The sequence below is a fragment of the Epinephelus moara genome, chromosome 12, assembly GCF_006386435.1.
Source record: "Epinephelus moara isolate mb chromosome 12, YSFRI_EMoa_1.0, whole genome shotgun sequence".
Taxonomy (NCBI): Eukaryota; Metazoa; Chordata; class Actinopteri; order Perciformes; family Serranidae; genus Epinephelus; species Epinephelus moara.
In genome coordinates, this window is record NC_065517.1 from 2,233,783 (window position 1) to 2,261,418 (window position 27,636).

At 41.7% G+C, this 27,636-nt stretch overlaps 1 protein-coding gene across 1 annotated transcript in view; it reads left to right on the plus strand.

The window, feature by feature from the left end:
• The first annotated feature begins 434 nt into the window (after window positions 1-434).
• meis2b (Meis homeobox 2b) overlaps window positions 435-27,636 on the plus strand; it is a 54,551-nt gene continuing 27,349 nt past the window's right edge. Inside the window, exons 1-8 of the mRNA XM_050058868.1 lie at window positions 435-849; window positions 1,198-1,430; window positions 1,952-2,093; window positions 2,313-2,363; window positions 2,565-2,615; window positions 2,714-2,860; window positions 11,226-11,340; window positions 24,766-24,905. Coding sequence (XP_049914825.1) covers window positions 838-849; window positions 1,198-1,430; window positions 1,952-2,093; window positions 2,313-2,363; window positions 2,565-2,615; window positions 2,714-2,860; window positions 11,226-11,340; window positions 24,766-24,905 — 891 coding nt within the window. The 5' untranslated portion in view covers window positions 435-837. The remainder of the gene's footprint in view (window positions 850-1,197; window positions 1,431-1,951; window positions 2,094-2,312; window positions 2,364-2,564; window positions 2,616-2,713; window positions 2,861-11,225; window positions 11,341-24,765; window positions 24,906-27,636) is intronic.

Here is a 27,636-nt window from a genome sequence, read left to right on the forward strand (position 1 = left end):
CAATGAATTTCTGCACAAACTGTCAGAAACGTGTTAAGGAAGCTTATCTGCATGCTCATTGTCCTCACTAGGGTTTTAATGGATTTTAACAAATTTGTGACCAAAATTTGAGGCAAATATAACTATTTAATGCATGAAAAATTCTGAGATCCTTAACTGAAATCTGTGAAAAATGGAAGCAAAAACAAGTGTTGTCAAAATATTTTGTTATTTTCAGTGTCTGAATATTTGCTCGTCATACACACACACACACACACACACACACACATATATATATATATATATATATATATATAAATATTATTTTGAAAGTAATGACCGGAAGGCAGCGTTAAAAAACACTGTACCTTGTCATCAGTACGCACGGGCTGGTTGCCCCCGCCCTGCTCCTCCATGTTCCGTCATCAGCGTGTCCTGCACATCACAGAGCTTGTAGCCTATAAACTGCGGACAGTGAGCGTGTCGCACAGAGACATGGGCACGAGGACAGAGTGAGTGCTGAGGACTGAACCGCGGACCGTCAGCGCATTCTTATGAAAGGACTGATCCTCGGAACTAACATCAAACACTCACAAGTGACAGATTATCACTAATCCTCCCGCTGAAGAACCGCAGCAAAGCAGTTTGCCAATTACCAGTGCGCCTTTCGGCACTCGTGGTAACGTGAGGACAGATGCTGTGTCTGATCACTTCGCTTTGATTTCAGTCTTAATTGATTTGCTCCATGCCATACAGCAGGACAGGATTATAGTTCCCTCTTGGATTTCAAAGTCGTCGATTTATACCTACTCATCAACATCAAACTTTTCTTTACACATCTGGAAATTGCGCACGGAGATGGCGCAAAGGGTAAATCTAATTTGACCGATTATTGTTGAATTTTGGTTATTAAAATGGATTGCACAAAGTTGTTTTTATATACATGCTTACATACATACAAGATATGATGTGAATTTCTACCCCCCCCCCCCCCAAAAAAAAAGCTAATTAAGCAAATGGTTATACAACTCCAATCACAGGCTGGAGAAATGCCCCAGTCTTGACAAGATACCAAGTGTAAGGCCTGTGTAGTCCTTCTGAAAACAATCAACACATTAGGAGAATACAAGTGTCCCAGGTTTTCCTCTAATTAACCCCCTCGTCCTCCACCTGTCCTGTCGTCGCATGCCCTAATGTCATCTTCAACTTTCACCTCAGTACGATGAGCTGGCTCATTACGGAGGCGCGATGGACGGAGTCGGAGTCCCCACCTCCATGTACGGAGACCCGCACGCCCCCCGGCCCCTGCCCCAGGTCCACCACCTGAACCACGGGCCACCTCCGCACCCGACCCAGCACTACGGAGCCCACGCGCCGCACAACATCATGCCCAGCAGCATGGGCAGCGCCGTCAACGACGCACTAAAGAGAGACAAGGACCAAATCTACGGGTGTGGAGATACTACTACTACTACTACTACTACTAATAGTAATAATAATAATAATAATAACGTGTAGATTTTTATTGTGAGGCGATATAAATATGTATTCATTAAATGTATTTGGTTATTATTTAATTTGCACTAAGGTTCATAATATTTATTTAAGCAGACATTTTGTTGTGTTTGACCTTATAATAATATTCCGCTCATGAGAGTCATTACAGTCTTTAGATTAATTTAAAATCGTATAATTTTGTTTGGCTTCTTGAAACAAGAGGAAAGAGGCCTTTCCTCAGAGAGCACTGAAACTTGATAAAATGTGTGAGCAGGTTGTTTGCTTTGGAAACAGATGAAATCATCTCACTGCAGCGCTGAATTTGTTCCCCTAAATTAAGAAGGAATAAATCAATATTTATCTTCTTTTGTTGAACGGGCCTGATGCGAAATGTTATCAGCCGCGCGGCTTTGATCGTTCATGTACAGGCCTAACAATGTGGAATGATCCGAGTCTGTGTTTGCCTGTGTTGCAGCCACCCCTTATTCCCGCTGCTGGCTCTGGTGTTCGAGAAGTGCGAGCTGGCGACTTGCACGCCCAGAGAGCCCGGGGTGGCGGGAGGAGACGTCTGCTCCTCCGACTCCTTCAATGAAGACATAGCCGTATTTGCAAAGCAGGTAGGAGAGCACACAGTTGAATATACTGCAAAGAGACATTTTAGATAAAGACTCAAGAAAATAACCCTCAGCCAAATGCCGTTCTGCAGTAGTTTGACGTCCAGCTTCTTACTTTTTGAGATCGAATTAAATAAAGCCTAATTATAATTTAGTTCAATGAGTCCCCTCTTCATTTTAACATTTTAAAATGGACTGGTTTCATTTTCGTTCCCTCTTTAGATCCGTGCAGAGAAACCGTTATTTTCTTCCAACCCAGAGCTGGATAACTTGGTGGGCACTTCTTTCTTTCTTGTTTCATATTTTTGTAATAAAACTAAAATAATGTTTCTATTATGTTGGTGATTATCAAATACGCACCCTTTCAAAATTATCACAGTGGCACCCTGTGCATCTCTAAAATCATCGTTCTATTATCATGCATTTTTAGGGTGATTTGAAAAGTGAAATGTTTATTATTTATTTATTTATTAGATGATTCAGGCGATTCAAGTCCTACGATTTCATCTGCTGGAATTAGAGAAGGTGAGCTGTATGTTGCCTAACTGATTTTAACACAACAATTTGTTTCTCTGGTGCTCAGTCAAATCTCAGAGAATGTAATTGCAGTCTGGATTCCACAGGTCCATGAGCTGTGTGATAACTTCTGCCACCGGTACATTAGCTGCCTCAAAGGAAAAATGCCCATCGACCTGGTCATAGAGGAGCGAGACGTCTGCAAGTCGGACTTCGACGACCTCTCCGGATCATCCACCAACCTTGCAGATCATGTGAGTTAGCCTGCCTGCTCTCATACATAGCTCCATGTGTCAGATGAAGAATAGCAGAGGCTGGACGAGATCATCACAAGAATTATTTTCTTTGTATTTGATCTTTAAAAAGTTACCACACAAGCAGCTAATAGCTGCTGTACTGTATGCTGTAGACCAGGTCACCACAGGTTGGGGTCCACCCAAGGGTAGAATAATTCAGATGAATTATGTTTTGATCATACTAATTTTTTGCTGACTTTTTCAAATGTTATAAAATCAAGTAGTGGTGACTTTGACATTTTCAGGCCTCTAAGAACAATTATGATAAAAAAAAAAAAAATCTGAGGGAAAAAAACCCTAGTTTGGTGGAATTTCTCACAACTTATTCTAACTTATGTTGCAATGTGAGCATCACTGGAGACTGATGGGTTTCTCAACAGGAGCTTTTCCTTTTGCCTGTCATTTCAAGATATTTTCTTATCCAGTCGTGCACAGAGTGAACATGACAGGATGTTTAGAGTTCCTGCAGCCTTTTCACCGAACGTCATGAAGCTCTTCTAATGGGATGGAGGTTGTTGGCTGGCTTTGGTGACTTTTTGGTGGGCTGCTGTTGTCTGCTGTTGGTCAGAGGTTTGCTCCATGGAGAAGAATCACAATATGGACAGAGATTTGTTGTTCAAATCATATTTTGTCTGTAAATGATACTTTCAGTTAGACAGGAAAGAAGTCAGCCATGATGATGATGATGATGATGATCTTCAGAGCACAAAGTGCAGCTACAAGTTCTGTGTTTGGGATGACCCAGGGCCCCAGTGTGAGAGGGGCCCTTGGACAGCCTGGAATGAAAAGTTTGGTTTTGTTTACAATTTTTTTTTCAAAGTAATTAGTGCTATAACTAAATAAAAATTGGCTGAATAAATCAGTTAAAAGGCTGAACTTGGTATAAAAAAAGAGGAAGCTCTCTGAGCCCCCTCTCACCCCTTAAAAGTGCAGGATGGTTTATCCTGCCCAGCATTAGGATTTGTCTATAAATGCAGCTAAACCTTAGTGAGTGACTGCGTATTCTGCTGGAGCACAAACACTGTCATGTCTTTCCAGAGACAGGGAAATCAAGGATCCAAAAAAGAAAAGAAAAAAAGGAGAGGGACAGACAAAAAATGACTGTGAAAAAATTTAAAAGGTGCGTGAGAGAGACATGGATCAAGAGAGGAAGGGCGGGGGACTGCTTATGCATAGGGCCAAGAATTTGGTGATGCTATGCTATGTTTTGAAAATAAATCATTATTTCTGTTTAGTTAATTTCAAGGCTCCCTCCAATCTCTTGAAAATGTAATACAGAATGAGCCTTAAGCAAATGTGTGTGGCAACTCATGGGGTCATGGGAAATTTGGAGTTGCAGCCTTGATGGAATATGATGGGATCAGCTGCCAGAAAAGGCTGAGAAACCCTGACTGAATTGCTGTTTCATTGTTATTTTTACCATTACATTCTTTAATATTTCCACTAGAAACTTTTCAAATATAAATTCTGACACAAATTATTGCCTGCAGCTTCAGTGAAAAGTGACTTTATGAACATTATTTTTGCTCTTGAGAATGTGTGTGTGTGTGTGTGTGTGTGTGTGTGTGTGTGTGTGTGTGTGTGTGTAAGGCCACCAGTTGATTTGACAGGACACTTCCCTGCTGTAATGCTTTCCTTCTACAGTTGCTGCATAATGGATGTGCTTCTCTCCTCTGGGTACAGAGACATGCAGAGTGGTGTAATATACATGCATGTTAACCACTGAGTGTACCACGATCTGTTCAGCATTCACGTGTGTATGAGTGTGCAGGTATGCTTATGAGTAAAACATCATTTGAGTCTACATTTGCTTACTTGGCCTGATTGTGTTTTGTTCACTCAACTGACACTGTGAAGGCTCATACTGATGGTTTGGACTGAAGCTCCTTACTGCTGAGCTTTTCTTCCCTGCTAAAGATCCTAAATACATTTTGAATTCATTCATTTTCTCTAGCCGCTTATCCTGTTAGGGGTTGCGGAGGGCCTGGAGCCTGTGTCAGCTGACATTGGGCAAGAGGTGAGGTACACCCTGGACAGGTCGCCAGACTATCACAGGGCTTACTCATAGAGACAGACAACCTTTCACACTCACATTCACACGTGGGCAATTTTAGAGCCATCAATTAACCTAACCTGCATGTCTTTGAACTGTGGGAGGAAGCTGGAGTGCCTGGAGAAAACCCATGCTGACATGATGAGAACATGCAGACTCCACACAGAAGGGCTCCCCCATCCCAAGGTTCAAACCCCACACCCAGGGTTCAATCCATGAACCCTCTTGCTGTGACCATGAACTCCACCAAATTTTGTATATTGAGCCCTCACATTTTATTTTCTCAAAGCATGTGGAAATCTGGCCGTATGATTGTATTTCATCAAGATCCAATTTTAATTACCTTTTAAAATAATTTTATTTTAATGTAATTTTCTACTAGAAAATTGATATTCATTGCCTGTAGGGATCATGCATTTGGTTGTGTGTGAGTACATGCATCAGTCTGTCTGCAGTCTGTCTCTCTGTCTGCAGCTAATTTCACAAACTTCTGCACCAATCAGCCTAATAATTTGTGTGCACATGTATGACTTCATGCTCTAGCATCTCTCGTGGTTGTGGTCATTCATGATAGTTGAAAAACTGTTTTACTGACTGTATAATACCTTCATTGACTGCTGGCTCCCCACTTCTCTTAAATGAGCCTGATGTTCTCCAGGCTAAAAACAACAGGACTTACTGTCTGTTGCCAGCCACATTTTGGCCTTAGCCATCGAAAACTGAGATCTATAGAAACATTTGGTCTTGTTTTAAACCGGAGCATCTGTAGATAAATTTCATACCTTATATGTTACGATCCACTAAAGTTAAGCACAATATAAGTAAGTCAGCCTTTTTTGTTATCTTAACCAGCATATTGACTGTAAGGGAGTCAGGAGAGACAATTCCACCACCGCAGCTGTGTTGCAGTCCAGCAGCGGCACAGCGTCATACCACACCGGTGGCACTTGACAAGCAGAGCATTTGCCGGCTCGATTTTGTATATTTGCAGATTTTGTTGATTTGGTCATTTTTCCTTAATATTTGTGCTTTTACCATCAGTAAGTAAACAGGCCATGGAGTCAAATGTTTTTTTTGGTGTATTTTAATCGGGATTATTGTTAATTTTTCCTAAATTCTTGTGCTGTGGCCTGCAGACAAAGAGACAAAGGTAATACTGTTAGAAGTCTAGTTATGAATACATGGATCAAAGATTTATGGCTGCATTATTTGTTAAAAATACATTCATCCTCATAATTTCTTATATCACATCCAGTGCCTGGTTTAGGAAAACTCAATCTGCTCTGTGCAGTGCACAACATTGACAAGGTGTGTGTTTTTCTTCGCTTTTGCTGTGGCTCATCTGCTAGAATTACAAGAATTGTTTGAGTGGCTGCGATCAGCTTGGGAGGCTGCGTGTCTGCCTGGTAAAGATCTGCATTCTACCGAGTGCACTTTCCTAGTTGGTACATTTCAACCATTTCATCGCAAACAAACCTTCCAAAAACAGTTTTCTTTACTCTGTTATTCTTAAGGGATGAAAAGGTATCTGTAATAGCATACTAGTCCATTCCCATTGAGTGCACAGTTGCCCACGTACAGTTTCACATGGTGTGTGTTTGGGATACAGGTCATAGGAAATTGCAGATTAAATAGTCAACTGAACCCATTAAGAAGAGCAATGTATTCAGAGTATTTGTGAATTTGATAGTACGATTGCTTTATTGAAAGTACAGTAGTACCATTGCCAATAGAGTGTGCCAGGGCTGACGTCAAAACCCGGAAGTTTAGCATCGCGCTGGTTCCCGGAAAAGAAAGTGAATGTGATTTTTGCATTGCGTTTTGGATTATGTCAGAAAATAAACTCTGTGGCTAACACAAGTTTATGATACTTACAGGTTTTGTTCAGCTAGATAATCTTCATATATGAACACCTTTCATACTGCATTTGAAGCTTAAATGCGATCGCCAGAAGTAAAAAGCTAACGTTAGGCTTTAATGGACTACATGACTACTCCACGGTCGCATGACGTCACCGCCACTAAGCTTTCAACTGATTTTGGCTGCTTTTTAAAAACATTGTTTAATGGGGAAATTGGACTGTTAAGAAGCTACATAAGAAGCTGTAATGGCGGACTGCCAGCACTCTCGCCTGTTCGGGGGTGATGACGGTTAATGTCCCAGACAGGGTTTGTAGTCATATTGAGCAACTTGTTAGCAACCGCCTTTTTTACGACACGTAAAAGCTTCAAAATTCACAAGTAGGGTATTTACTGACGTGTTTTATGTCGTAGAACAAAACCTGAAACTCGCTTAAGCTTTTGTTAACCACAGACCTTATTTGAGGCATTTTACCAAAATCCCATTCAAAAAACGTATTGACTTTTAGACGAGAGAACCGGAAGTGCTAAAAGCGCTAACGGAGTTCCGGGTTTACTGGCACACTCTGTAGTGGGATAGTTAGTGGGCTAAAACTGTATATTAGTAATTGAGGTAGCACATTGAAAGGCAGATAGTTAAAGTGTTTATATGTTGTATTGACTTAAAAGTGGGGTGCACTGGTAGTTCACATGGGAAAGGTGCGGCTAGCCGTTGTTGCAGCGGTGGGGGTTGGAATCCGGCCTTCGTTCTTTGCTGCATGTCTTCCTTCTCTCTCTCTCCCATCCTTCCTGTCATGCTTCACTGTCCTGTCAAATATAGGCAAAAAAGGGAACTTTAGATACTGGTCCCTAGATTATGTTCACCGAGTTTCGTGCAGATTGGTCAAACTTCCTAGGAAGAGATCGATTTTAAGTGTTTTTCAAAAAATTAAAAATGGTGGAAAATCTATATAACCGGAAGTTATGGGTTCTTGAGGCAAATTTGTTTCTCATGAGGAGAGGTATCTCTGTGTAAAGTTTCATGTCTCTACGACATACGGGGCATGAGATATGCCCATTTAAAGTTTGCAATTTCAGTCGGTTGCTATAGCGCCCCCCTTTGGCCAATTGATGTTATATTGCTTCATTTGCATCCTCCCATTACCCTCTACCACTGTGCCAAATTTCACGTGGATTGACAAAGTCAGTGAGGAGAAAAACGTGGAATAGACACACAGACACAAACACAGACAGACACAAACACAGACACACCCACCGACAGAGTTTTCGTCATTATATAGTAAGATATAGTAAGATAAGCCTACCTTTATCTGCTGCAGCTGAGATGATGTCTGTTTGAGGTGGATGCATATATTAACGTGGTGCACAGTGTAACTCAGCTGCAGCTGTGTTGATGTCCGTTTGAGGTTGGTTGAGGCTTCCCTTTCATTATAGTGTAGCTGGCTGTTCTGATGTTTCTGTCGAGCAAGCTCGTCCCTGTGCGTCTCTGTTGGCATAACAACTGACCCCACTTAACAACTGACCCGGGTCTCCCCTAGCTACACTCACGAACACGCAGTCACACAAAGTTGAGGGATATGGGGCAACTTCCCACGCGCACATACACCTACACAACATGGCAATTGGTTAGCTTGTCAATGTGACATCAATGTGCACGTTTTAGCAGTGTAAATGTAATTAAGTAATTAATAAGCCTACCTTTATCGGCTGCAGCTGAGATGATGTCTGTGTGAGATGGATGCATGCACAGTGTAACTCTGCTGCTCGGCTACAGCTGCTGTTTGAGGTGGATGCATATATTAATGAACGTGCACAGTGTAATTCCGCTGCTTGGCTACAGCTGATGTCCGTTTGAGGTGGATACATACTGTATATCAATGCACGTGCGCAGTAACTCGTGGGGTGAATGCATCGACTTTGTAAAAGAATATACTAATAATAGTGTCATTTTTGGAAAAAGTAGCTTTGTCACCTTCTACCTATGCCAATCCTCAATGCCTATGTGCAGTTTCACATAGATTGACTACGTCAGTGAGTAGAAAAACATGGAACAGACACACCCACAGACAGAGTTTTCGTCATTATGTAGTAAGATAGACCATCATGTGACATATCCATTTCATGAATGCTTTATTGACACCCCTCATACTGGTTCAGAAAAATCACTGAAAAATCTCCACTATCATCATTGGGTGCAATACCCAAACAATGCATTTTATTGGAGAGTAGGGGGCAGAGAATTGACATGTAAGGCAGATTGGTGGTTTGAATGAAATCAATCAAATCACTTTACATGGGCACATAGGCTCTTAGACAAATCTTTTTAACCCTTAAATCAACCCAAAAACCCAAAGCCAGTTAAGCAGAATTTACTTCCATATTTTGCCTGTTTCTTAATTCATTAACTCTTGCTTTGGCTCATTTCTTTTTTTTAAGTCTCATCATTTCTTTTCTTAAGTCTCAACATGTCAGTGCAATTGTCACAACTATGTCATGGTGCATCACAATCTGTTGTGTCTGCAAAAGGTAGTAACACACCAAAATGCCACCAAAATGAAAAGTTGTTGTGTCACCCTGCTGAGCCGTACTGGTCAACCATGGAAATGTTCCTTATGCACAAATCTCTGTTTTGGGCATGCACATTTGTATTTACAGTAAGTGTATTTGTGTAGCAATGTATTACATGTACTGTAAGTAAAAAAAGAAAAACAACATCTTTGAGCTTTTATTTAAAATGGTATGCAGTGAACAGCCACAAACCCAGCTGGCACCCAGCTGTTCATTAAACAGTCCCTCGAGGCTGACTCCAAAAAAAGAAAATTTCACGAAGTGTGGATGTTAATATTGTGACAATTAGTAGGCGCTGGTTGTTGTTCTCCAACCTTATGGCTAGATGTCGTTATTCTACATCAAGATGACGTCTACATGAGACATTTGAAAGACACTGGATTTTGGTAATTTAAAAAATGCAACTTAAAACCAACAAAATATCAATGTCATCCCTTCATAGGTATTCTATATCAATATGACATTTGCATAGCCATCTTGATAATGAATTTTGGTCACCTGATGTCACAACCTAAATTCAACTATAATATCTAGTGACAGAAAAACAAAACAAACAAACAAACAAACAAACAAAAAAACGATTGATTTTGACTCGTAGTTTATTACTGTCACCTGGCAGGTAATTTGCCAGTTTGTTCCATGTCATAGATAAGGAATGTACATATACGTCTGACTTATTTTGATAAATAGATGGATTAAGCAATGAAAGAATGTTTATGATCCTTTCTCTGAGAATCAGCTCATCAGTTTTGAGCAGCTGGCCATGTGTAATTAGTTATTGTGCAAATTTTAGACAATTTCAATTGTCAGTTGTCCTAAATCCTCATCAAGTTGAACTGCCCTGGTTTCACTGGTACAAATCGTCTAGTTGAATGCCATATATTCAAGTATTTATGTATGTGTTTCAGTCCCTCCTTGCTATATATTCTATGTTAACTTGAACTCAAACCTTGCAGCGAGCTGGCAGATTAATAATGGTTTAATAATAACAATAATACTTTGTAATAGTTTGACCTAATTTTGCTGAACAAACATCAACAATATACAACAATGTTTATCATGCCATTATATTTGCTGCCGGTCATTTGGTGCAGGAATTTATCAGTGAGTAATGTGAGAGGAAAGAAGCTACTGTAGATGGTAAATGTAGAGTCTCCTGGCTGTACACTACCCTCCCTTCCTGTTAATTGGGTTTTCACAGACACTTTGTTGGGAGACAAGACCTTCATTAAATTGATAAACGTGGAGACACATGGCGCCTCTTTGAGTAGCTGTATGTACTTAGGAATTGTAATTATTGGGTGACTGGATAAGAAAAGATGGGCCATCATTGAGAGGCCTCATTCACACTGTGCCATTGTCCCTCTGCTTCTTGTTGTCATCTGCCGAACTCCTCATCTGATCACCATCCGGCAAACAGCTGACGCAGAGAGGCTGAAGAGGGAGATCTGCTGTTTGGTTTGGGCTTATGGCTGCCTGAGTGGCCAGCCAATCGAAGCAATAAATACAGGCTTTCCCCCCAACACGGGTGACAGAAAGAGCCAGGACACAGGAGTGTCCACATGCTACAGGGTTACTAAACTATCTTATAAACTCTTACTGTAACTTAATTCCAACCTCCCTCTTGGACAGAATGGTAATGTTGTTCTTGTCTCACATTTTTTGATAACTTTGTTGCTGTCTACAATGCTAATCATGCCACACAGCTGTCTTTGTGTCTTTGGGAAACTGCATAATGGACCTCATACCGGACCTGCTGAACCTTCCTCATCTTTTTTTCTTCATCTCCTCTGTTTCCTTATCTCCTGTCCCCTGGTGTGCGGACCTCTCCCTGACCTCTTAGAACCCAGCGTCCTGGAGAGACATGGATGACGCCCACTCCACGCCCTCTGTGGGCACCCCAGGACCGTCCAGCGGGGGACACGTTTCTCAGAGTGGTGACAACACCAGTGAACTCGGTAAGAGCATCCTCAGGCCTCCTGCGTCCTCTTTCATATCAAAGCTTTGACTTTCCTGTGACCTCTCTCTCAGGCATGGGCACTGCTGCCTGGGGACTGTGTGTGTGTGTGTGTGTGTGTGTGTGTGTGTGCATGTGTATGGGTGGGTGAGGTGATGGATCCTTTCAAGAAAGTCAATGCACTTTTTTAATCTAATCACTTTATCTTGAGTGCATTGATAAAAAACGATCATCTAAGTTTAGTGAGTACTGATTGTACAGGTTTTTACCTTGACTGTAACCCTAATATGCATCACTCTTCCACTGAACAAAGTCTCCCACAAGTTGCTTCCTGTTTGAGTAACATTAACTTAAAACTAGTGTCCAACCAGGACATTACTGAGCGTTTTGTTTTAATCTACTTTATTAATGCAGCTGTTTATTTGTGAGCCAGTATGAACCAATTGAAATTTTTCTGAGAGTTTTAGCAACCTGGGGGTGTTCTTTATAGAAAGAAATTACACATGGTGTGTACTGCACTTGGTGATTCCAATGATTTTAGATTCAGTATATGTAAATTTGACTACATCTGACACTAACTAAATGAAGAAATAGTAATAAATCACATCAGGATTTAGCCCTGGTAGTGAAAATAATGTTTTGAAACAGCATTTAGACTTTTGTAATATTAATAAAAGCAGACCTCCCAGACTATTGATTGCATGGTCCTGTTTCAACAGATTTAAAGCAAAAACCATGATAGATAAAGTATTCATTCTTTTTGCAGCAGAAAGCAAAGACCTCTGTCTTCCTCATCATCAAGTCATTATCTTATTTCACCTTACCTTATGGCAGTGCAAACATAGTATTTTACCGGAATTACACCATAATTTTCACTGGAATTTCCCCAGAACATCCAAAATTATTTGCATAATCCTGTTGACCTAAAATAAAAACCATAATGTCTCGAACATTTACTCTTTTTGCAGCTGATGTGATGACGTTATTGTGCCAAATTGTGTGTGGTGCCAGGAGAAAACAAAAACAAATATACATTGTTCAGATAACTTACGGAATGTTTAAGAAATGTTTTCTTTTTGTTTCCTCATTTAAAAATCTTTTGGATCTTTTTTTGTGTTTTTATTTTGTAGAATCTGAAAAAAAAGTCACTATTTTTGTATTCATTGACACATTTTCAATACTTTTTGTAAATATTATGGCGTGTAGACTTGCATAATCTTTTAGCTCAGGTTGTACAGATCAGATCTTAGGGATATGAAGCATCTGAAGATACTCTAGAGAACTGACATCACAATAAGCATAAATACTAATTTAGACACTGGTGGACCATGTCTATTGGAGAGTTCAAAGGGTTAACTGGTATCTACAAACAATATTGGATCTGATTTATGACCTCAGCTACAGGTTTGATTGAGAGACAAACTCATGCATCATTGGTTTTGCCCTTTTATGGGATTCGTTGACAGTAAGAAAAATATACATGTATACACGTAATAATAACATACACAGATGTGACTGATTTAGACTTCAAGTAAAAAACCATCAAAAGGGCAATTTATGTTGATTTCCCCATCTCATCATGGTACATTTACAGTCAGTGTGGGTCTCAATTGGTCAGTTAGTGCTGATGAAGAGATCTTGAGAGTTTCTAGTTGCCGCTGTTATTGTGTGCTGCTGTCTCTCTCTGATGCTATCCAGCACCGGGCCTTCTTATATCACCCTGGTGTTTCTCTGCTTAATGTCCTAATAGGAGGCTTTAAGGGTTTTATGACTTGTTTTTGTTTTTCTTCCCTTTGGGCACAATAAAAATAGAATGGACTTTAAAGCAACTTTCCACCCTCTGCCCACCAGGCATCATGGAGCAGAGCCTTGCTGAGAACAATAGGAGGATGCTTTGCAAGACAAGAGAAACTCAGAGGATTAAGAGACAATCAGAAACAGATCAAGACTCGTCCCTTTATTTTATACCCAGCACTTTGAATATTTTTCATGAGCCTCTCAACTGTTTTGCAAAAATCTTACTTAAACAATTCAGTATCCAGAAATATTGAGGCTAGTTGAGAAAGGCCACTGTGTGAATTGTGTCTTTCCTTTCAGCTTTTTTTAAACAACAGTGGGGGAAAACCCAAGGTCTGTGGCCTTTTGACCTGGGAGATAATGCATAGGGGATGGGAGTGCAGAATGCCCCCTGTAGGGATGTAAGGACAGACTACTTTATGTATGAGGAACAAAGGAAAGAAGAGGGCAGGATGATCAGAGCTGTGGTTGCTGTTGCAGGATCTGCTGCATGCTACCTGCTGCTTCTCCCCAGGCCTCTCTGCCTTATTTCCAGTCTATTTTAATGCCAGGGAAGAGTCAAACACACAACCTGAAAGGATAGAAAGGACATTCTGAGACAGATCATGCTATTTGGGGCAGGTAGATGGCCTCCATAGAGTTGAAATGAAGTTGTCACACAGATATCATTACATGTCAATAATGAGTTCAGTACTTGGAAGAACACACACCTTGTTCATTAAGGTGGATTTATACCTGTGTGTCAGCTCTATGAGGAGCCTAGCCTACACTATAGCCTACCCCGTTGAGAGCATTTAGACATGTGCAATGGTGTGTCTATGTCACTCTGCAGTTTACACCTCCAAAACTCTAGTCGGGGGTAGAGTTTCTGTAAGGTGTTGTAAAGTTTAGTTCTTTCAAAACACACCCAAAACACACATTAAACATGGCTTAATAGGGACAATGTCAAACACAACTACACAAATCAGCCTCGTTATAACTCGCAGGATTCACAGACAAAAAACTTTGGCTTCTTTTTTCTGGACACAGTTTCCCCACAAATACAACATGCTTATGTTATTAGCACAAGCCTATGGCATTTTTCATTTTGGCCTGTGCTAGCGGAGATTTCCTCTACTCATATGAAGCCAATATAAATCACACACAGGACTTGAAATGCTTCTGTTTGGGGTCTTTATTGTCTTCACAATTTATTGTTTCTTATCTGTGAAATAAAAGTAAATCAAAGCTTTGTTACCACTGAGGGAAATGGTTTCAGCTTACAAAAATAGACAGGAGATCTGCGTCGCCACAATGTGTAGTTACATTTCTGGGGAGGCACACATAAGGCTACGGTGCAGGTTATGGCATAGAATCGATGCAGAAGTATAAATCCCACTTTAGGTGCACTAATGTGAGTGTGACCACAGGGACAGCCATCATTAGGGTTCAAACCCTGAAGGGTATGTGCCAGTTTGTTACTATTATTATTTGTTTTCTGCCACGGCTCAAATTGCGGTGAGCTGGAATGAGCCGGAAACACGAAGCTAGGCTCAATAACTGGAAATGCTTCCCAAGAAATATGACCCCAATTTGCCACATAGTGACGCTGTAATTGCCACCTGTGATTTTGGAAAGGACACACCCCTCACATCGCTAATCTGATTGACTTAGAATTTCACACACATCCAGCTCAATGTGCTCTGAAGAGTGTGTGTGGAGGAATTCACCGCCGGCACAAAAGAACCAAAACCGTCAGCGCTTATCAACAATACGGTCTCTGATAATTTAGCCCCGGGGCTAATTTAGTACCGGGTGTCGGTACCCAGCCTTAATCAAAACACAAATGAAGTGAAGCCTGTAGAGATGAAAAAAAAGTTTTCAGCAGCTGCCCGTACCAGGAAGTGCGGAACGCTGCGTGTGTGCTCCACCGATCAGCGTTCTTCTGCAAACAGCCCCGCCCCTCAAGAATTCCGGGTAATCTAAAAAGTCCTACCCCACTACTACTTGCAGGTTAGGGAAAGTTTTTTACCCAGGTAATTTCGGTGGAAACGCGCAGAGGTTTTTCAAGATTCTGGGTAATTGATAAAAGTTCCTGCGGTGGAAAAGAGGCTAAAGATGATCATGAGTTCTCAGAATACTCCTTTGGCAGAATAATTATTAAATTTAAAATTCAATAGGAATCCAACAGAACACAGGAAGGTGCTGTCCGCACTGTAGCGAGACATCATTAGTAATTCTTCCATGGTCTGATGAAACCGTTTAAAATCCACTGTCATTTGGGAGCACTTAAGTGGTGGAGATGTGGCTTTCAGCCCTGGCTAACCACAGATAGATGATCCATACAGAGTGTGGCTGGTGGTTTGGGTGATGGCTGCCTCCTCTTCTGGAAGCTCCCAGGCTTTGGTTGTTGCCTTGTAAGCTCTGTGATATGCAGAGGGGATCTCTTTGATAGCTCAACCCCCAGAGGTGACTGTTGTTGACCACAGCTACAGGGGCTGATCTCTTCAAGGAATGTTTAAAAGGGGGTGGACAAGGGAGAGACTTGAAATGTCCATCACAAAGACCCAAATAAAACAAAAAACAGTAGGAGTAACTCAGAAATATCTTGCACACTCGTCTTGAGAAATGGAATGCAAGGACCAGGATGTGTTGCATCTTTTTGTCACATCCAGAGCCTAGAGTCAGGAGAAAGGAATGTGGGGAGGCAGAAGTGCTGACATTCCATTGACGTCACAGCTTTAGCATCTGCCATGCTGTGGATGTAAGAAATGTTTTAACAAGTCTAAGCCAAACTGAGGATATAACTGGACTGTGTATGACACGCTAGGGGATTTTTAGGTTGAAATAGGAAGTGGCAGCCTTCACTCAGTCACAGACTTTGCTCCTCTCTTGTGGGCCAGCCAAAAACGAAGAACAATACAGTGAAATACAGTCACTCAGAAGAAGAGAGCTACTTTTTTTGACGCTGTACCCACTGAGCATTTAACACAACCCTGAAGTATGAGGATATGGAAATATATTTCAGAACTTATTATATGCCAATATTAAATCAATTTGATGCTTTGAATGCTCAGAAATTGCATTGCCAATGAATATAAAGTTAGAAAATGTAAATGTAACACAACGTCCAGTATAAGCCACGCCCACTTCCAGTTTTTATCCGGAGCGCTAAGAGCTTCTTAAGAATGCTCTTAAGCCTCCCGTGAAAGAAAAACGCGTTTCCCAGATCGCTCTTAGCGCTAAGATCTTTCACTAAGTTGGCTCAATAAGTTGGAGCTGACCCACTCTTAACAGCCTTCTTAGCGATTAAACGTTCACAGATCCAGCCGGCGGCAGGCCCATTATTAATATTACACTAAGCAAGGAGATGTTAAAACAGTGCGCACTGTATTTATTTTGATCTATTTCATACTTCAGATTTCTGTTGTTTAGCATTAATTGGTGACAGAAAAGAACGAATTTCATTCTGCAGGGAAACGTGTGTCCTTACTTTGCATATTGAATCTTGAATCTATATGTTTTATGAAGACCCTGTGTGCGCTCCAAGCTGTGGCACAAGTTACGCACCGAAATCTCAACCAACAAAAGCAAGATCTTGTTAGAAGAAAACATCATGATTACATGCCCAAAAGCAAAGTTTGAGTCTGATAGGATGTAGGTGCCAACAGGCAGTGCACAGAGACAATAAGGTTTATTTTTTACAATGTAAAACATCTGCAATCTGTTCAGTCAAGTGCAAACGTATTCGCTTTACATATGTCATGAGTAGTCTTTAGGAATAATTCATGAAATTATATCAATTCCCTGGGACCATCTGGGACTCTCAAGCTCAAGGCCTGTCCCCTGTTACCTTGATTTAGTTTCAGCACCGTGGTAGTGGTTAGCTCCTGTTAAGAGCGTCTTAAAGAACGATCTTAAGCGCTATCCTAAGGAGGGCATTAAGAAGGCATCTGGGAAACACTCCTATCTTAGCGACCCTTCTTACCAAAGACGTTCTTAACTGGGAAACGCGGCCAATGACATCTCTGCACATCCCTACTTTGTACCAGCCCTGTAATGTGATCTCTGTGGAATAAAAGGGCTATTGACTGGGAATTGAACCTGTACTTCTCAATGGACCTCCATTTTTTTCAAAATGTAACCCATCACTTAACAGTAGGGTGTGATGGGCATCCTAGAAGCTCACCTGAAAAAGGGTGCACCCTGTGTAGGCTGAGCAGCTGTGGCTTCCATTCTGACCTGTGGCCTTTTGCTGCATGTCCTGCAGAAGGGCGGCAGTAGCTCAGTCCATAGGGACTTGGTTTGGGAACCGGAGGGTCGCCTGTTCAAGTCCCCGTCCGGACCAAAATATGGAGCGTGGACTGGTAGCTGGAGAGGTGCCAGTTCACCTCCTGGGCACTGCCGAGGTGCCCCTGAGCAAGGCACCGAACCCCCCAACCGCTCTGAGCGCCTGTCATGGCGCTCAGAGTGCATGTATAGGACCTGTATAGGTCCTGTTTGTGCATGTGTGTGTTCGGACCTGTGTGTAATTGACAAACAGAGTGAAAAAATTGAATTTCCCCTTGGGGATTAATAAAGTATATAAAAAAAAAAAAAAAAAATTCAGCTGCTCTATGTAATGAAGGCAAAACCTCACTTAAACGGACATATTCGTTTAGAGTTTTAGTTACAGGTGATATTTGTTTTGTAAAAACACAGCAGTCTTGTCAGGTTTAAGCACAATGGCCGCGTTTCCCAGATCACTGAGCAAGGAGATATTTAAACAGTGCGCACCATATATATTTTGATCTATTTTCTACTTCAGATTTATGTTGTTTAGCATTAATTGGTGACAGAAAAGAATGAATTTCATTCTGCCGGGAAACACGTGTCCTTACTGTGCATATGACAATAAACACTTTGAATCTTTAATCTATATGTTTTATGAAGACCCTATGTGCGCTCAAACCTGTGGCACAAGTTACGCACCGAAATCTGGCGGAAGAAAAATAATAATAAGACGAAAAATAAGTATGAGGAATAACAAGTGTATGTGCTGTGCACATCAGGCACACAAATAAAATGAATCAGCATGACTATCATTTATCATAATTTGTCCGCACATATCCCACATCTGCATGCACATATGAGATGAATGAATGAATGCCTTTATTGTCATTATACATGGTACAATGAGATTAAAATTGCAGGCCCCATGTGGTCATTAAAAGGAGACAAGAATGATAAAAGAAAAACATACTTAAAACAAGACAGCAACAACACAATAATAAATAGACATAAATATAATAAATAAATATATATATTGCACAGTCAAGCAGCGATCGGCCGATAAACATAAGTAACTATATTGCACAGTTCTCTAAAGTGCGATCAGTGGGAGAGTAGCAGTAGGTCAGTCAGTGTGTGTGCAAGTTCAGCTGTCTGATAGCACTGGGATAAAAGCTAAGGGACAATCTGGAGGTACAGACCTGAATAGATCTGTAGTGCCTCCCAGAAGGCAGCAGTGTGGAATGAATGTGACCTGGGTGGGAAACATCCTGAATAATGTTCTGTGCTCCTTGTTGGCATCTGGTGTGATGTATTTTGGAAAGTGATGGTAGCTGCATGTGTGTTATTTTCTGGGCTGACTTCCTGACTCTGTTCAGGGCTTTTTTGTCAGCTGCGGAGCAGCTGTTGTACCACACCAAGATGTCATGTGTGATGATACTCTGCACAGAACAAGTGTAAAAGTACAGGAGCAGTTTCTGGGGCAGATTGACTTTCCTCAGGGTCCTTAGGAAGTACAGGCATTGTTGTGCCTTTTTAACCAGGGCAGTGGTGTTGGTGGACCAGTTGATGTCCTGGGAAATATAAGTTCCAAGGAACTTAATTCCACTGACCCTCTCCACAGCATCCCCTTTGATGTAAACAGGGGCTGGGTCTGTTCTTTTAGTTAGGTAGTTTACTGCATCCAAAAAATGTGTCAGGGCACAACAGAAACACATCCACCCTCCAAACCTGTGACATTCAGATATCAGGCAACTGACTGGTGTAATTGAGCTCATCTGGAACCTCATCAAGGGACGCTCCACCCACTACTCTATATAAAGGCGTTACCACATCACACGTGTGAGATACCATGGCCGCTTTACAGCACATTCTCACTGCTAACCAACAATGTCGCCGTGCGTGAAGCCAAACCATATATGTAAATGCATTTGTGCGTCAGCACTTCAGCCCACTCCACGTGCTGTCAGACCGCGCTGTCCAAATGAAGTACCGGCTGCCCCGTGCTGAGATACAACGCCTCATCAATTAGTGTCTCCACACATCCGGAGGGCAACCCAGTGCAATTTTCCCCCAGCCTGGAGGTGCAGTGCCTGGCGACGCTGCGTGGGGAGCTTCCTGGAGGTGGTGGGAGACGGCACCGGCAGGCGTCTGTGTTTTTTTGTTTAAATATGATACATTTCCTCATGATTCTCTTACCAGGACTACTTCTTATTTAGTTGTAGTCTTGTTTTCGTCACGAAAATAGGTCATTAACAAATATTTATCGTCTTAGTTTTTCATTAGAATTATTAGAACACAGATACACACGAGCGGCAGGGAATTAGTGCGTTAGGTAGCAGCGCTGTGTGTGACTTAAGCGCTGATTAAGTGGTGGGTGATCGATTTGCCTGACATCGATTGATTTAGTTTCAGCACCGCGTTAGTGGACAACTCCTGTTAGCTTCATAGCTAAGCCTATAGGCCTCTGCTCGAAAATTGCATACCCATAATGAAATGAATATATCTCTGTAACCACAAGGTCTATTTCAATACTTCTGGTGTCATGGTAAAGGGAGACTCAACACTTGTGAGATTTGTTAAGATGTGTAAATATCAGTGTATGTGTTATATGTGAAGAGTAAATGAAGATGGCACACAGCACAAATGAAACATTTTGAGGTTCGCCTAAAAAAAAATAATTTTCAGGATGAGTATCCCTTTGGAATGATGCAGCAGCAGCTCTAAACCTCTATCAAATCATAGTAAAATATGTAAACATTATCTCTGCAAAGGTTGATTCTGATAAAGTGAAGCAGAAGAATATTAGAGAGGTTTTAGTACAGAAAATTCAGGCGAGCTCTCCAAATTGCACCATGTTTGCATGTGATTTTTGTCATGTACAATCCTATATCTTTCATTTATTTTTTGTTTCTGTAAATCCCTAATGATCTTTAAGATATACACATACAACTGTCCATTTCGTTTTTTTCCTCTATTTCCCACTCCAATCTGACCAGTACACACCTACTACATTTGAAACTGAGTTTCTATTCTGAGCTTTGGAGGCCTGTATCTCTGTGACGGCTTGGCCGATTTGAGTGATTGACACCTCGTTTGATTCATTAGAGCCAATAGAATGATGCTATACCCACCAAAATGAGATTGACAGCACTGTAAGCCAATCCGAGTCAGCAGAACGCGTTGTGGGGCAATGTCAGTTGCTGTGAGTGGTCATTGTTATGCTTCCCCCGGAACCTCCGGCCGGCAAGTTTTTCCGCCCGGATTCATTTGAATGATGGACAACATTACGGTAAACGCGAATGAACGTGGTTTTACAGCAGAATGCGCTTTTCATGGCAAAAACAACAAGGTATGAGAGATATTACAAATATATTTTGGCAAAAAGATTTCTGTTGTTGTTGTTCTTTGGTCTCTAGCTCTCTGATGCTTTAGGGTAGAGTGCTTTGGCGCATATGTGTGGAAACAGCGGAGTCTCTGCTTTCATTTGAGATGAACGGCGTGTGTTTTGCATTAAGTGTGGTCGAGTTAGAGCCTGAAATATACCGAGTGGGTCGGGATATCGATGCTGTATGGAGTTGGATTTGTTGTTGTTTATTTAGTTGTTGTTTGAGCTCTGTTTGGGGCATGTAAAAAGGGTTTTTACAGCCTTGTAGCCCAGGGGGCATGTAAAAAGGGTTTTTACAGCCTTGTAGCCCAGGTTCTGCTGTTTAATTTGATGTGCAACTTCACTATATTCTTCGTGATCAGTGTATTGTTTCACACTGTGCTTGCAAAGTCGCTCCCCATTTGGGGGACTTTCGGGCTTAACAGAGCGATCTTAAGAGCGACCCTAAGAAGGGCATTAAGAACGCATCTGGTAAAACACTCGTATCTTAGCGACCCTTCTTACCAAAGACGTTCTTAACTGTACTCTTAAGTCTTAAGATCGCTCTTAACTGGGAAACGCGGCCAATATCAATGTCAGGCCCCTGTAAATGTTCAGTTTGCCCAAACAACACTTTTACCTATATTTATGTTCTTGAGACATCTATGCACCTTGCCCAAGAGTCAAGTGTGGACTATTCACTTTGAAATGCAATGGCCTCCTTCATTCAGGAAGTACTCCAGCATCCCTAGAAATCGTCTTTATTCAATAGAGGCTTGCTTGTGCAGCTTGTCGGTGCCTTCCTGGGCACTGCAGGGAGAATTTTTGGACAGTACATATCACTACCATTTGGTGCTGCCAGCATGCAAACTGCTTGGCTTTAAACAGCATCTCCCCATCAACCGCTTCTAATCATCACGTTCACCTTTTCACTCAGAGGATTCGTTATGTCTTGGAAAGCTTCCAGACTCTTCCATTTAGAGTTGTTTATCATTTCTAATAAGGGGAGGAGCCCCAAGGTGTCACTGATGATGGATCAGGCCCTGCTGAGCTCATTAGACAGGCCACGCTGGCTTTGCATCACTGATGCAACTGGGAGAGCTGCAATCAGTTCTGCTAGCCGCTCTGCACTTTGTCTTATGGACGTCATCCACCGACCGCTTTCCTGAGCATTAACAGCCCCTGAGCGAGAGAGAGCACAGACTGTGGAGGAGAAGATGATAGAAAAAACATAACTACTACTACTACAGTTTCAAATGTTAAGAATATCCAACCCCCAGTAAACACATGCAGTACATAGAATTCAGAAGATTTACAGTATCTGGAAAAATTAGACTTTGAATGAAAAAAACATCAATAACTAATAAATAATTAGAAGGAATAGAAAAAAAATACAACAGCAATGGGGGAGACTGAAAAGTCTGGTATACAAAATGATTAGCCCTTTGGCAAAGCTTCAAGTTTTGTTAGCCTCAATTCTATTGAGAAAGAAATACCATTAATTAGGTTAAGGTATCAGTTTCCAGTGTTAGAATACAATATAAACACTTTCATTTTCAAACGTTTACCAGATGCCAACAAGGAGCACAGAACATTATTCAGGATGTTTCCCACCCAGGTCACATTCATTCCACACTGCTGCCTTCTGGGAGGCACTACAGATCTGAAATGTTACAAAGTAAGATGAGATTTCTGCAGTGAAGATTTCCTGAATGTTGTGAATTCAGCAGGAGTGTAGCAGAAAAGAAAAAAACAATGAAGCTTTGTTGGAATGGCCTAAACTGTATAAGGAGATAGAAGAACAGACACTGAGCAGACAAGAGCGTATATGAGCAGTAGAGGTGAGGGGTTAGAAAGGATAGGAGGACTCTTCATATCTTAAGGTGCTGTTTTTTTCTATGTGTTTTCTTCTTGGGCCCGGGGCAATACTCCAGCCATCCTTGCAGTACCCCCCCCCCCCAGCCCCCCCACCACCCCGTCACCTACCTCCTCTCTGTTACGCATTCAGACACTGACAGGGTGTGGGGGGCTGGGTGGGAGTAGTAAGGGGGGGCATGGGAGACTTGCACGGGTGTATGACTTTGAGACTGCACCGTCACACACTGGTTAGATTGGCTGAGTTGCTGGGGAACAGTCAGTAGCGATTAGTGTAGCATAGGATCTGCCCTGCGGCTTTCCCCTCTGTGGAGCACAAGAAAGAGGGGTGAGGAGAGGAGAGGAGGTGCAGCAGGGAGGGGTGGAGGGGAAACAGCGTGCCTTCCTTAGATATAATTAGGACGATCCAGTCCTCTATTCCTCTTTTCTTTCTTTCTTTCTTTCTTTCTTTCTTTCTTTCTTTCTTTCTTTCTTTCTTTCTTGCTTTCTTTCTTTCTTTCTCTTACTCTTTATGATGATTTTTGTAATCACATATGAACTGTAGCACTCTGATCTACAGATGAAAGATAGATACTACAGTGGATTGGGAGTTTGATACAGTGGAGATATCAAACTCAAGTCAAAGTTTGTTACTGAGGACACTCTTTGATTAATGTAAATATATATTTAGTGGACTTGCCCCTTTTTCTTAAAGAGCTAGATCTTGAAAAATAATTTGGTCTTCAGTTTTCTTAAAAATGGCTGAGATTTATTTTGTTGGAAGATTATACTCTGATAACTCAACATGATAACAGTTTTCTTTTTCTCTTTATTCATTCAGCTCAACATTTTGTTGGTCTGAGCTGATGTCTTGATGGAATTTGAAGATAATTTGGAGGTTATTTTGTTTTCTTTGGTTTTGCCTGAACCCATTAGTAGAAACGGACATGCAGTAACTGTTGGTAGAAGCTGTTCATGTTTTTCATGATGGTCAAACTATATGTCAATTTAAGAGTTGTAATGTCTCTGATATGTGATTCCTTTCAGTATTCTTGTGAGGTATGTAGGGAGATGACAGACCTATTCTTGACCTCAAGCTGTAAATAAAAAAGTTGAAGTAACTTAATGCACAGACTGTAGGAGAGGTGAAGGACAAAACAAAGTGTAGTGAACAGAAGCAGTGTTAACCCTATACCCTGCCTGTGTCTAAGAGCTGGACACCATCCGTCAAAACTCCCACAACCCCCAGAGCCCACAACCCCAGAACACATCCTTTTTAATGTCAATATTCATTAGCTGAAATATTTATGCATGAATTTGGCTCGTATAGGGGTGTTTGATTGATGCATCTCTAAAAACAAAAAGACATGCTAGGGCAAATCTTAAGAAAAGCAGGGTTCCTGTCCCGCCTCAGGGGAGGAGTCTCTCAGATGCATTATTCACATGCCCTCCAGGCAAGCTTTCAAGGCTTCTCTGCCTCGAGGGCAAGAAAAATAACCACCACTGTTAAAAGTAAATCATCTCGGCTGATGCACAATTAATGGCAGAGAGGGAGAGGGAACAGAGTGCCCCTTGTGTTGCAAGATGGAGTGAGTTAGCTAGCAGGGCGGAAATTTCAGCTTAAAGGAAGCCTCCTGCCTCGATCCACGCCAGCTTTGATATCAAACAAGGATGCTGCTAATGGCAGGATCCATAGCCAGACATGAGATCTGACAGTCCAACAACAGCAGGGTTCATCTTTCATGCACACGCCAGGCTTTTGTTTTTGTTTTTTTTACCCCTTTCTCTTATAAGGACATGATCAGTGTTATTTCACAGGGAGGTCACATATAAATAACAATGCATAGCACTGAATCTGACTGCAGTTTGAACTTTCATTATTTCATGTCAGGCGCTCAGCTCCTGCACTCATTACCTCATGTCAAATGTGTGGCTCAGATTGAATTAATAGCTCTTGGTTTTATTGAGCTCCCACACGACAAACTCCTTTTCATTAGCCAATGGCTGGGGAGTCAAGCAGAGGTGAGAGGAGGAGGAATCTTGTGCTGCTGTGCCACAGAGGAATGCAGTCTTCCTCTGTCTGCCCTTACACGGAACGTTTGGGCAGAGGAGGATGCAGGCGACAGGGCATAAGGTGACTCCTCTTGTCTCTGATTGCAGGAGACGCCCTTGACAACAGCCTGGCATCACCAGGCACAGGAGACGAGGATGACCAGGACAAGAAGAGGCAGAAGAAACGAGGCATCTTCCCTAAAGTGGCCACAAATATAATGAGAGCATGGCTCTTCCAACACCTTACGGTAAGGGAACCTGGATTCTTTTCAGCTGCTTTTCTATACAAGTCTATGCCTTTTTTGTTTTTACTGCCAGACAATTTCTCTTAATGCTCAACACATTCCCATCCCAGGACATAACATATCGCCGCTTTGTCAGTAGCCTTTCATGTCTACATATTACGCACAAGATATCCTCCCGCACCTGCTGTTGACATTCTGGGATTTCACTGCAAACACTGGGATGTCAACAAAATCATGTGGTCAGTTTCAGAAAAAAAACATCATAGTTTAGCTCTACATTCATATGGGAAGTGAACACTGGGCTCCCGGGTGAAAGTCTGGGATTTGTTGGACCCATCATCATCCCTCCTGCCCACCCTATAGGGACTTTCCAGCTCCGTATGTGGTTACATGGAGTGTTTCAACCTGATGCCGTCCAGTGGCGCATGATACCCCTGCAAAGGTGGCTTTTGGCGTCAGGTGTCTGACGCCGAAATCACTGACAGAGTGGAGGTATTCGTGAATGAGAACAGACTGTAATGCTGTAGATTAATGTTGTCTAACCCCACTCCTTCCATCATCTAACAGCCAGGAATGGGCCCAGGCTAGATTTCCAGAAGGCATCTTGTAACTAAGTTCATCCTTGTTCTCTTGTAAGAGAACAAAGCAAAGACAAATCTGCCTAAAGGTCCTTGAAAAGAACTGGTTCTTTGAAATACCAGTCTAGGGTTTGTACAGAAATCAACATTAGAAGCTCTGTAAGAGGGGGTGAGCAAGTCCACACAAGGAGCGCTTTACCTTTTATCCAAGGTCCAAAAGATACCACTGCTGCTGCCTCATCAGTTTTTCTACCACTCCCGCTCTTAGATGTGTTATAAGGCCTAAGTTGTTTAGGTTGTAAAAGGCCCATACAGGTCCTGTACTCGGAGTAATCCCTTCCTTTCCAAAGCCCACCTTTAGATTTTTCCAGATGAAAAAGGAGGATAATTGAATTATCCCCTCTCTGTTCCCCATTCCCTTTTCAGGCCTAATTTGTTAAGCACAAGTGTTTGCCATGGCAGGATGTGTCTATGAAAAGTGTGCAAGGGGGCTTTGGCCCCTGAAAGGCCTATTGCAACACCCAAGCGATCAAGCATTCATCAGTCGTTGAGGGTGTGAAAAGAGCGGGATTATGTTTTGTCAGATGTTGCAGTGTGAGGCCCGCAGTTGGAAGGCTGCTGGGGGGGGGGGGGGGTATTTCTGTCCACCGCGAGCTGTAGCCCCCTGCTTTTGTTGTCCATTCTGAAGACCCTTAAAAGATCCCCTTCTGAGGAAGCTATAGAGAAAGCAGCTGTGAAAGGTTTCGATTCATCATATTATTCATTATCGGCCCATTAGCCTGGTCGTAACTGTTGGTTTCCATGCAACCTTGCATTTATCCACATTCAAGGATTGATTCCAAACCTGGATTCCAGTGAAGGTCACAGGTTTTGTGTCGAAGTCAGCTGAAATATTATTGTTTTCTCATATGAGATGACGTATATAATTTTCCATGTGATGTTCATGCATTTGAGACACTTAAACAATGTAAAAAAAATCCTCAACAATTTAATTTAAAAAAAAAAAAAATCATAGTTCTCCTTGTTGTGCCACAGGTTTTTGTTCTAAACTTTTGACTCTACAGAAGGTTTAGTACCAAATAGGCACATTTTGCCTCAGAAGTCTCACCCCTTTTCCTCATGATCAGACATATTCTACTTGAATCAACACAGCTTGCTCTTTCATTTCAGGTTCTGCAACATCCATACCAGACAAATGTCCCTAAGTTGGTTTAGACAAAAGACACATTTCAGACTTTACCCCACCACTATGAAAGTAATCAAGTGATGGTTGTCAGTACATGGATAGCTACAGGGAAAAAAGGAACTGCTATAGCAAAATGAAAAAAATAGGTTGAGAAGAAGGTGGAGCCCTCAAAATAAATAAATCAACCTGTTTTCATGCCAACTCATTAAGTACCAACACTTGGTCTGTGGCCCCACATGTCAAATAATGACACTGTATGCACTCCACCAGTGTCACTTTTGGAAGCTCAGGGATGGCATTTCAATTTACTCTCATCACACACATTGTGTCTTTTCAAAATGAACCTCTATTTTCACAGGAAATGTTGAGTTGCTGCTTGTTTAATGCACACAGTCTCTTTTTAGAATAAACTTAGAATTAGTGCTGCATGATTTGACAAAAATGTGCGATTGCGATTATGGTGGACAATATCGCGATTTGCGATTGCGATTACAATATAATAAATAAATGGTATCATCGGTATCATCAGTCCTCTCGCTTGATTCAGTGTTTCCCCTACATTATATCAGGGGGGCACTGACCTGACCTGACATAGTTATTGTTATGGACAGTGTAAATAACCAAAAATCTGGCTGATGCACACCTTGAAAAACTTTTGTGGACAGGTGCCTAGGAGCATAGAGTCCAGACAAAAAGAAAAAAGGTGTTTGCACACTGTCCTTTAACTTGCAAAGTACTTTATGTAAATAACCATCAACAGACTGCTGTTAACGCACAGTCAAACACGCTACTCGCACCGTACACACACTCAGTTGCCTGTGTTGCGTTCAGGTGTTGTCACGTAAATGACAAATTCCAGCAAGTGAAATAGGCCGTAACTCAACAGCAGCATGTCAAGTGGGATGAACCCGAGCAAAATTGTTCAGTTTTTCATTTGTTATTATATAGTTTGTTATGGAGACTGTGATAT